This window comes from Gopherus flavomarginatus, chromosome 15 (assembly GCF_025201925.1).
Source record: "Gopherus flavomarginatus isolate rGopFla2 chromosome 15, rGopFla2.mat.asm, whole genome shotgun sequence".
Lineage (NCBI taxonomy): Eukaryota > Metazoa > Chordata > Testudines > Testudinidae > Gopherus > Gopherus flavomarginatus.
Window position 1 is genome coordinate 9073572 of NC_066631.1, and position 12115 is coordinate 9085686.

At 40.6% G+C, this 12115-nt stretch overlaps 1 protein-coding gene across 3 annotated transcripts in view; it reads right to left on the bottom strand.

Moving 5' to 3' along the window:
• FBXO21 (F-box protein 21) overlaps positions 1 to 12115 on the bottom strand; it is a 35294-nt gene that overhangs the window by 7915 nt on the left and 15264 nt on the right. For 2 of the 3 annotated variants that reach the window (XM_050924141.1, XM_050924143.1), the window contains exons 5-10: positions 10519 to 10665; positions 10031 to 10167; positions 9587 to 9723; positions 8458 to 8634; positions 7539 to 7671; positions 1314 to 1504 (exon numbers count right to left, since the gene is read on the bottom strand). In XM_050924141.1, coding sequence (XP_050780098.1) covers positions 1314 to 1504; positions 7539 to 7671; positions 8458 to 8634; positions 9587 to 9723; positions 10031 to 10167; positions 10519 to 10665 — 922 coding nt within the window. The remainder of the gene's footprint in view (positions 1 to 1313; positions 1505 to 7538; positions 7672 to 8457; positions 8635 to 9586; positions 9724 to 10030; positions 10168 to 10518; positions 10666 to 12115) is intronic. The other variant, XM_050924142.1, reaches the window with a different exon arrangement.

Here is a 12115-nt window from a genome sequence, read left to right on the forward strand (position 1 = left end):
AGCCTCAGGTATATATTTCGTGTATACTGCCCCCAATCCCATCTTCTCTGGTAACAAACACCTTGCTGTCATAGAAGTACACAGATTCATGTACTCCAAGGCCAGAAGGGAACATTGTGATCATCTAGTCTGACCTCCTGTATAAAACCCAGGCCAGAGAACTTTCCCTAAATATTTCCTAGAACAGATTATTTAGAAAGCCATCCAATATGGATTTAAAAATGGTCAGTGATGCAGAATCCACCACAACTCTTGGTAAATTCATACAACGGACCTTGTAAAGTTTCCTTCAAATGAACTAACTCCCAAATGACTGAAATACAAACCAAGAGTTAAATACTAAAAGACAAACAAACAGTATGTGGCACAGATTAAAGCCAACTTGAAAACTACAGTGAAATTACAGTAAAACAGAAAAATTAAGATTTGGGAAGGAGAAAAGATGCATTCTAAGCATAGATTTGGCAAAAAAAGCATATTTAGCTGCTATGCTGCAGTCAAACCTATTACAATGCAAACTGACCTGTAGCTTACATTTAACACCCAGTTTAGAAATCATTGTATTGAGAGGGACAATTATTGTCCATTCCTGCCATGTGACCATAGGATTCTGGGCAAAGAGTTTCCATGAATATAAAACCTATTTTATTTTTATAGCGTTATACGTGATTGTGTGATATCCTATGAGAAGTCAAAATTACTGTCTCTGCCTTTAAATTTGTTCCTCGTGCACTTATCAGGAACAGGGGCCAGAAAGTCAGCTAAAGCAGCACATCACTAGCAGGTCACACCCCCAAAAAAGTAAAAACAGAAAAATGAAGTCTCCAGTGAATGAGGGAAGATATTATGGGAGAAAGACGATGTATAAGATTTTGCTGTTCCTTCCCACTGTCCCTTCAAAGAGGACAGAAGAGCAAGAACAGAGAAAACAATGAGATATATTCACTGCTGTCAGTACTATTTCAAGAGCTTAGCTATAGAATCCCTACCAATACATTAACTCTTAGGGTTCAGATGGCTCATCTTCCTGGTCCTCTTACTAAGCAAAAAATGGACAACACACTTGCAATCCGTCAAAGGACAGTGAAGTATATAGAAGTTAGGCTTCATATCTCTAAAAGGATACACACATAACTACACATGGGGCAGTATGTTCCTTCTCAGACACATCTCTAACTGTTCCTTAGCATGTAGTAAAAATGATGTTCAGTCACAGTAAGAAGGAAGCAGCTGAATACATCATTCCATATACAAACAAGAACGCAGTGTTACAGTGGCAGTTTTTGGACACTGAAAGGTTCAGAGTTGATTACCTCTTGTGTTTCATGATCAGCCCAATAGAAAAGCAGATCTCTTTGTGCTTCTCATCAGAACGGTGCTTCACCTCAGGCCCCACTTCCTCCTTACGGCGGTCAATATGCTCTAAGGTATGCTGAACTAAATATCCTACTGCCCCATGCTGGGATGGATCCAACGCTTGGACATGCTGCAGGATGTCCAGAACCTTCAGCAGTGAGAGAAAGAAAACTATGTTTATAAACAGGTCTCTATAGTAGCTTTAAAAAACAACAATCTTCTCCATAGAGCTTAAGTGCCCGATTCTAGATGTCCGCTCCTCTTCAGATCAGGGTTCTCAAAATTTTCCATAAGGTGAACCACATTTTGCTACAAATTTTGGACCAGTTGCTACCTATCCACAGACTACTTCCCTTCTCATTCAGCATCATGTAATATGCACATGGCAACTACTGCAATTACTTACCGGAAAAGTAATATTAGGAAAATATTTAACCTATCAGCTGCCTTTTACTGCAGCTTAGCAAGTTAAAGTGGGGAAGCAGCACCCTGCAACCAGCCAGCTCTTCAAAAACCATCATCTGCTCTAGACTGCAGAGCTAAAGAGCCCTTCAGAGTTGTTTCTAATTACAAGCCCCCTTAATGCCCACTAATACAGTCACTAGCCTTTTAGCTGGAAGGACTGGAGATAGTCCCTTCAAAGCCAACTAATGTCACTCCTAATTTCTCAGGTCAGGGCCGCAAAACATGAGGTACACTCCTGAAAGTCCAACTATGACTCATAAGCCATACAACCGTTGAGAGCTAGGAGAAGGGTTCAGGATTCCAGACAAGGTTTCTGAGATGGTGGGAGCTTGTTGTTGCTAGACTACCAGACCACTCTTGTGAGACTATTGTAGAAACATATTAAAAAGTTTATTAGAGAATATTTAAATAAAGATGATACAAAGAGTTCAAAGTGTCAGTTGTTGGTCATTGGGGGCAACATACAGAGTACAGGGGGATGCTGGTATTTGGGAATTGGTTAGCACATAACATACACAGTCTGTAAGGTCCCCCAATGCGGGGTGTATGGTGGGTGGGATCAAGAAGCAGTAGGGAAGCAGTGAAGGTACATCGCTCATACAGTGGGTTATAGGCAGTCATGGGTATAAGTAAGCGGGCCGGGTAACGGGGACAGGATGACCCTCACATGGTGGAATCTAGTGCAGTGGGTTTAGGGCTTAGGGGATATGGTTCAGTAGGGGGGTTTATAGGCCTCCTCCCCCCCGTGGGTGCACAGAGCCACGCCGGCTCACTCTTGGTATTGGCGGTGGCCGGTGATGTGCTCTGTGTAAATGTCCCTAGACCACCGGATAGTGTCCGAGACCATCAAACGTCTCATGAGCTGTGCATAGCGACAGCCCACCCCACAGGCCCTAAGTACTCGTTCATTACAGGGGTCCCAGGCACCCAGCGCCCCGACGATCAGGGCGTCAGTGTAAACCTCGTAGCCCTTTGCCCGCAGGATGTCAACCAAGGGGGCATATTTTTCAAGTTTGCGGGCTCGGGCTTCGCGGAGGGCCAGGGTCCTGTTCTCAAACGGGATCGTCACGTCGACGAGGATGATCTTTTTCCGTTCCTCGTCCGTGACGACGATGTCCGGGAGCAGCAGGCTGTCGGTGTCGGGGATGGTGCGGTTGACTGTGATCTCACCCAGGTGTGGGGCAATGGCCTTCACCAGCCGGTCCTGGACGGCGTTGTGGCGCAGCTGCCATGCGTTATAAAAATGGGATACTCAGCTGGGCCCGAGTCAACTTAAGTAGTCTGATTTTGTCTTAAAGGGTCAGGGAATGGGACACATTTCCCCTTTCCAGTATCAAAAGCCTTATCTGCCTACTATTTGCTAAAAAACAAAACTGACTTACACACTTTAGCCGCTGTCAAATACCTCAATTATCCCCTGTCCAGTATCCCCCTAATAGCTTCTGCAACATGGTTATGCATTTTCATTACAACAGCCTGCGGGTCACTGAACACTGAAAATCTGGGATAGGATAACAAGTTAATATCAGAGTAAACATTGATCTGTTTGACGTATACTGACTCAGAGGCAGAGAGGGGATCGGCAATGAATGAGGGGATAAAAATACTTAAGACAAGTAATGAGCAGAGGGCTTGGAGGGCAATGCTGCATAGTTCAAGATCCCCTGCTACCTAATTTTGGTCAAATGTGCTGCATAGGACACGGGGTCTTATTTCCCAAGGAATGTCTCAGCCAGAAACATCAAATGTAAGAGATCTCTGGAAAAGCCAAGTCCTGGCACAGTGATCAAAGCTGTTTCAGATCTTTTGCTATTTAAAAAACAACCTGCTCAATTTTTGTTTTCAACCTTATTTAGAAAGGGGAACTACACAAAAATGAAGAAGTTAGTTAAACAGTAATTAAATTCACTCTCTCTGTCTCCCCCACACTCCACCCCATCCCACCCTCTTCTTTTGAAAAGCACGTTGCAGCCACTTGAACGCTGAGATAGCTGCCCATAATGCACCACTCCCAACAGCGCTGCAAATGCGGCCACACTGCAACGCAGGGGTAGGCAACCTATGGCACGCGTGCCAAAGGCGGCACACAAGCTTATTTTCAGTGGCATTCACACTGCCCGGGTCCTGGCCACCGGTCTGAGGGGCTCTGCATTTTAAATGAAGGTTCTTAAACATTTTAAAAACCTTATTTACTTTACATACAACAGTTTAGTTATATATTACAGACTTCTAAAAGAGACCTCCTAAAAAGGTTAAAATGCATCACTGGCAAGCAAAAGCTTAAATCAGAGTGAATAAATGAAGACTCGGCACACCACTTCTGAAAGGTTGCTGAGCCCTGCTTTATAGTTTGTGATCTGGGTTAAGGTCTGGATTATTTACAATGGATGTCACTGGCGGGGGAAAAGAACCTCTCTCTAGTTCTATCCCAAACTATGGAGTAGCCTTTGTTAAGGGTAAGTCTACATTTCTGGAGGGTATGATTTTTTAAAAATTTATTATCCATGGTAGCCTAGCCATGTCTGCACTGCCACAATTTTCTTGTTCAATAAAAAAGTCACTGTTTGGCTGAGTGAGGGCACCACCAATCCACTACTGCTTTGAGCTGGCTGGCATGTTAGTACCCGTGACTATTTGGAACAGCTAGTACACCCTGTTTTAAGATCTGTACAATTATCAGCACTCAGAATTTATATGAAATAAGAAAAGATTAACAGTCTTGTCTGTATTCCTGTGAGGGTTTTATTGGGATCATTACAGAGATTTTGAAACAAGACTATCCTTGGCAAAACATTCATTTTCACTGTGGCTATTCTTCCCAACCAAGAAAACTGCATATTTCCCTCAGCACTCCAGCTCCCTCCACCCCCCATTTACTGCAATTCCAGTTTGACATTGAAATCTTACAGTTCTTCTAGGATGTTTGAGATTTGAATTCCCAGGTATCTTATAGGACTTATTGCCCATTTGTATTCAAATGTTTTCTGGAGGAATGACTTCTTCGAGTCTGGCAAATTTATAGCTAATATTTCAGATTTGGCATGACTTACTTTAATACAGAGGGTTTCCCAAACTCTCAGGATTTCTTTAGATACTAGTTTTAGGGACATATTTGGTTTAGATTAAAATATTACATCAGTACATATAAAGCTATTTTCTGATGTTTTCCTCCAAGTTTTATTCCTGTGATAGATTCATTGTTCTTTATCCTCTGTGCAAAAGGCTCCATGGCCAATGCAAAAAGTAAAGGAGAAAATGAATATCCCCCACCTAGCCTGTCTGTGTAATTCAAGCAGGAAGATTTAATCCCATTAATTCACACAGCTGCTTTTGGGATAGCGTAAAGAGCAGTTATCCATTTAAGGAATTGGGGGCCAAAGTCCATATGGGACATGACTTAGAATACTGTGGAACTTTACATTTAATCAAAAGCTTCCTCTGCATCAAGTGACACCAAAAGAAAGGGATCTTTTCTTCATCTGGCATTACAGTTGTTTATAAGCACTCTCCCATTGTCTATCCTTAATTCAGTTTAGTGATTTAAGTCATTTCCAAAAGGCACAAGTTTAAGCAATAGTAAAACATGCATTCTGGTTAGCTCTGTTTGGCTCTTAAGATTTCACATTTATTTCTACATGTGATGTTCTTTATTGTTGTTGGTTTATTTTTTTCTGTGTTGGACGGACACTTTGCTAAAAAGGAACCCTTAAAAATAAAAATTCCACGCCACAGAGAGGAGTTGAAAGTACATTCTCAGCTGGAGAAAGATGCTGTCAGCTATTTCCAGGTGCCAGCAATGGATCCCTGGTCCAGAAGTCTGGAATTAACACATGCACAGATGGATGCAATGCAGGAATCCTCAATGATAACTGAGAAGGTTGAGGATTTTCAAGATGTTTGGCAAATTTGGAGCAGTAAATTAGTGATATGGAGAATACAACTTAAGGACATCATCTGTACTTAAGATCAACAAATTGCAGGATAGTAAAGTGGAAATTGAAAATAAACCTTCAAATTACTGGTGTGAGAGGAAGTAAATTGATGGTCTAGAGAATTTGTCACAGGTAGCTCTCTGAATCATAAAGCTTAGCTGTCCCATGTCACAGTACATCTGTCATGTCTATTAGCTTGTACTATTTTATTTGTGGGTGAATCTCTTAAATCTGATATTTCCTTCAGACATTGGCAAGCTTGGTGAACATTTTATTGTACAAAGGTAGACATTCATGCTAGCTATACCACCCAAGCTTACTGAAGCATGCCTGCCAAAGAGGATTTTCGTTATATGGGCCTTGAATCAATGGTTTTGTACTCAGATCACGTGTCTTTGTAATGAAAAGGGTGTTTTTATATACTGCCAAATTGGTAATGGACAGGTGGTCACTTTGAAGTCCATGGAGACTAAGACAGAAATTTGGGGGGGGGGGGAGGGGAAGAGACGGAGGAGAGGGAGAGCGAAGAGATTGCTTAGAAGTTGCTGAAGCAACCGCAAGAGGAATGAAGTGAATGTTGTTGAAAGACTGAGTTCCTTTCGTACAGTCTTCATAATCCGAACACGCAGCTATTGGATTTTGATTTTTAAAGGATATTATAAATAAAGACACGATAGAGTTTTGGGGATCTTGTTTTGTTGTATTCCCCTTGACTCCAGAAAATGAACAAGAAAAACCACAGTACACATATAGTGACCCTCTTAATTTAGCCATTAACTTTCATCATGTCACTTTGACAATCACTACGCTGGGTAACATTCTGCTGTGCAGAAGTGATTGACAATATCTGTGGAATATGCAGCCACGTATTATTATCCATACTCAAACCAGAATTGGGGCCCGTTGTTCTAGGCACTGCACCATCACATAGGAAGCAACTGTCCCTGCCCTGAAGAACAATCAAAGATCTGGTAGCAGAGCCCTAAAGCAGTGAATGGAGTTATCTTCAGTGGGGGTGGGGGATAAGTTCCAACCGTGAGTCTCTGCTGAGTAGAGATTTACATTTATTTTGATTTAAGAGGTATCCTCCTTCACTGATAATGACTTGAATTTTGCTAAGTTGTTACAGTGCAGCTGCATATAACATGCTCAATATAATTACATGGTTTCCTTAATTATGTGCTTTATTCTCAGCTTGATGGAAGGCTTGAGTGACCTAGACAATTTGTATGTCCAGGTCCTTTCTCTGTCAAATTATTTGGTCTCCTGCCTTGATTGGCATGACTGAAGCATCAGCCCCATTATCCTCATGCTTAGGATTCCTTTTGCAGTTATTTTATTGTGAAAATAAGCGCGAGAGGGTGGAGAGCACCAAAACACAGTTTTAGTTTATAACTGGTAAAACACTTGTGTATCTTACAGTTCTACGGCTGTTTAAGTCTATCTAAAAACATACAGCCTTGGTGCAGAGGTAAAGTACCAGATATAATCAAGAGAATCTGAAAGCCCAAGTTAAAATGAAAAAAACACAATTATAGGCAGGAAATCCTAACTTCTGACTCAGGTCAGAAGCTATCCACAGATATGCAGTGGTGACTACAAAAAGGAAAAATCTCTTCTCTATACGGGAGATGTTGATTTTTGAAGTGTGATAATTCTTTACATTGTTTGTACAACAGAAACAGCTCTTGGCTGACTATAATACAAGCTACTGTAGCCCAGAATCAATCTACTGTTTTTATAGCTTACCCCTACGATAAAACATATGACCAAGTGTTAGGATACCTTTTCTGGCCAGATTCCCAGGTGGAAGTATAACCTAGCCTGGAGCATTAGATGCTGCACATTGTCCGGATACATGGCCAGGTACAGATCCAAGGAGTCTCTCAAGAGCTGGTAGGACTGATCAGTGCTTTCCCTACCAGCAAAGAAGAAATTCAATTTTAAGGTTAAATCTTCATTTCCTTTCCCTATTACTTCAGCATCCGGGAGATAACGATCAATAAAGACATTACACAGTACTGGTACTCATCCAATTGGAGCAGCTCCAGGGGCTCACTCTTGCTAACAGCATCCACTACTCTGCTAGGAAGGAATTGCACTAAAATTGCCCTACCAAATTCTACTTCCCCCTCATGGTTCCAAGACCCCTTTCAGAGAATTCACTCTCCAAGTCGCAAGCTCACTTTCTCTCAGATCGTGATATGGTTCTCCTTGCTCATTCATGCTTGGAGCAATTCTTTTATGTTTTTGCTTTTTTGGTCTTTTATAACTAACAGTGAACAAAATGAAGAAAGGTGTTCATAAATAGAAACAGAATTACAAGTCCAATGATGACAGCCCCAGTGTAACCACAGGAAGTTGATCATGTGGGATCAATCCACCAGATCATAATGGAAGATCCTTTTTCTCTACAGGATAGTGAAAACTCTAATATATGCCCTAACGGAAAAACAGTCCCTTTATTTGCTTGTATGAAATCTGTTGTACTAAATACTTTCTCTGATACTCCCTCTACAGGAATATTCTTGTAAGAGTCACTAAATAATGAGCAGAACGGCCAAGTGAATAACTGGTATGGCTTATACCTCGTAAATCCACTCATGACTGCCACAAAGAAGCATATTACTGATCAAAGCAGAATTTTTCAGGTCCACATTTCCGTAAGGCTTTAAATTCTTCATGAGGTTTAAGTAAACCTTACCGTTTTCCAAGGTTTAAGAGGTTTCCCACCATACGCTGCAAGACCTCCTTTGAAGTAACCACTCCATAGAACTCCTCTGTTACATGGTGGCCAATCAGGTACTCGCATTCTTTCACAGTTAGCTGCTTTCCCTTTCCAAAGGCATCTATGTACATGTAGTCAAAGATGTCTGTGCTTCTAATGAAACACCAAGAAAATAAAAGTTTAAGTTTGAGGTGAATACTGTCAGTACCTCAGCTCCTTTAATGATAGGGTTTAGTTAGTTTCCTCTTATTTATCTTCTTGCAAACACATGGCAAAAGGCTACAAAAGTCAAATTATTTTATCAGCAGTGCTTCTCCCCAGAAAGCCTTGCAAACTGTTCTCAAGTCTGCTTTACCTGATGCTATATTTGAAGGCCATGTTTGGCTAACAAGAGATTGTTGTACAATGCAGCCCAAGGCAGTGTGTGGTGTCAGGATGGGAGTCAGATACTCATCAGGGGGTTGTGTAATCAAGTTCATTGTATTGGATGAGATCACTAATATTACCCTTGAAATATGTACTTCTGGGAGTAACATCACTGCCAATAGCCAATCATTAGGTCATTTGAGGAGTCACCAACACTGATTCAGAGAGCAGGTGGGTACATGACACAGTAGCATCAGCTTCTATCAGCTGTGCTGCACAAAGGATTAAATGAAATTCCTTAAAAAAATAAAAGCTATAAAATTATGAAAAGCGGAAGTGCTACCTTAACTACTGTTATATTTATTCAGGAAGTCTGTTGCCATTCAGAACCCTTTGTGTGAATATACAGTTGTGTTTTCACTTGCTGGCTGATGTACAGATTTAGCAATTAAACTCATACATCTATATTGGACAAGATGCTCCTGCATTTATGGGTTACCTCAGAAAATACTTCTTGTTTCAGAATTAAAGTAACTTTTCTATTTGCATCAGAAAAAAAATGTGAAATAATAGTTAACCAGGAACTTTCAACCTGATCTATTTTAACGTCTTGTCATCAGAGATGGTTGCTTTACTTGACCCCTCTGACAACAGCGTGTCAGGCTGGGAAAACTGCCTCTTGGGGGTAAATGGTTTATTGGTCTTCCCAAAAGTCAAATGGAATTAAAAGAAATCTTACCCTTCTTTCCCTTGACACCATCTCAGCAGGAAGTGACTAGGAAAGCTGACTGGCTCAAGTCTGACTCCCAACTGCCTGGCAATTGTTAAATAGAGCACAGATAAGCTGATAGGGATTCCTGTCCTACGGATTAAAACCTGAAAAATGAGACTAAATCAGAGGGAAGCTTACAAATCATATGTCACTTAATGCAAGATTTTAAAAAATTCAATGCACAAAGTACCAGGATTCTCAGCTGAGATGCAATTTTATTCAAAATGCCTCAAAATGCACTGACCTAGCAGCAAGTGCAGAGAGAGTTAACATACTATGCTGTGACACTGGTACATACAGGTTTATTTTATTTCCTCACTCATGCAAACATGACAAAAGCGTAAGTAGAATTCTCTCTCACACTGGTACTAGCAGTGGCTTCCTAGGCTGGTTCAGTAAACACGCACTTGCCTGGTGAATGAATGAATTCAAGGAGTTGTAGTAATCCATCTCATTTCCTTTGTATTTTAACTGTTCATAGAGAACACAATTCATAGCATCCAGTACCTGCCTTTGAAACTCCACATCAGAAACAATCAAGACCTCTCCTAAAATGAATACAGAGTGACAAGACTAAGAGAAAAGATTATTACTTAAGTAATGATACACACACTGGTTGCTCATTCCGTGAAAGAGAGCAAATTTCACAGAACACTTCAAGAGGTTCATGGGAGAGAGACTCCCCTCTTTCAGATCTTAGAAGACACTCAAGAGTGTGGTTTCATTGCTGTTCAGTTTGTAATGGCTCCAAGAAAGAAAAGGATACCTCCCAAGCCCCACGTTAAGACTATTTAAAAAGTATGGAGTAAGTTAAACAAAATAAGCATTTTTTAGGCAAGCTCAAGACTATAGCGACATCACTCTGAAAGGGCTAACTAGAACACATTTCTCTACAGTACCTGCCTTTGGAGCCAAGCTTGGATGTCTAGGGTTTTTGGTCCGCAGGACTTTGCGAACTTTGTCTGTAATATCGTCAACCTGCACCTGGACACTTGTTAGACAGATGTCTGAGAGAGGATTACAGTACTGGTCAATTAAAACAGCACCTGGAACAGATAAACTATTTAAAAACAGGATTTTGGTCTGTTCTTCACTTTCCAGCTCTTAGTCTAAAAGCACATATTTTAGCATAATGACTTTTTTTTTAAATGTTCATTGGTTCTGATATAAAGTCATACCCAAATGCATAAAACAGACACCGATAGAAGTGATATGTATACTTTGATTTAAAGAGACATTTATTTACGTCTTGCAACCACTTCTCAGACTTTCAGATTTTGAATCTCAAGTATGCAACCTCCTGCTCTTCAGAGCTAAGTTGTCCCCCAGTGTCTTGAAAGCAGAAGTAATGGAACTTCACACAGAATAGGAGAAGCTGCATTAAATCAATTCTGTACCAGTCATCTCTCTTCCCTGCCTCTTCAAATCTTCTCAGCAGTTTGCTGTCACTTATGTCTAACTCAAGAATCTCACTTTTTAGGCCTTCCATACTCTCAATCCAACTCCATTTCTGCTCAGATTTCTTTCTACTACAGCCATGCTCCCTACAGTCCTTCAAGCCTCTCTTTTTATTGCTCCATTTGTCCCTTACCCCCATCTTTGATGTTGTCTTCATTTAATATATCCACTATTCTTGGAACAGTCTCCTATTTTTGTCCAAGTGTCCTGTGTCAAACTCCTTGAAGAAAAGTGTGGTTTTCCCAAGAATCCTTCCTTGGTTGCCTTGTCACTCCTCTTTCCAAAACCTCCTTATTGTCCAACTTCTTATTCTTACTACATTTAACTGCTGAAGGTCTATAAAATCTCTGCAAAAGGGATAATGTCTTTTCTAGTTTTGCAAAGTGCTACATACATCAGCAGCCCAATATGCATGACAAAAACACCTCCTGCAATATCAGTCACAGAATTCCCCTCTAAAAAAGCCCATAAAGTGGCAGCCGTTGGCTTCTATTTCCTGCCTCAATACATTCCCTTCTCTAAAGTCTACCACCACTTTTAAATCATAACACCAAAATAAACTCTCTAACCTGTGTTTTAACTTTTACATTTACCATATTTTTAGAGTACACACCAAGACTGATTGCTTCTTCCCCAAATCTTGGGAGAACCCTCCACTTCCAAAGTTTAAACATAATTCTCTCCATAATTCTCTATTTCTGGCTTACATGAGGTAGCTCAATAGTATGAACTTTGGGGGAAAGCATGCATCCAGTAATACCGCAAGTTTCCTTTAAAGAGCATTTGTTTCCACTATTAGAACTTAAAATCCTAAACAATCTCCTTTTAATTTTAAATAAACTACACCTCATTTTTAAGCAGCCTAGTGTAGTTTGAGTACCTTACGTTATGCTAACATAGTATTGAAGTAGGCTGCTTGATATTATATAAATACTGTCCCCTGGGACAATCACACAAGTGCATCTCCTAAGACTACAATGGTGAGCAAACATTTTAAAGAAAAGTAAGATTACTTGATCATTTAAAGAAATGACAGCA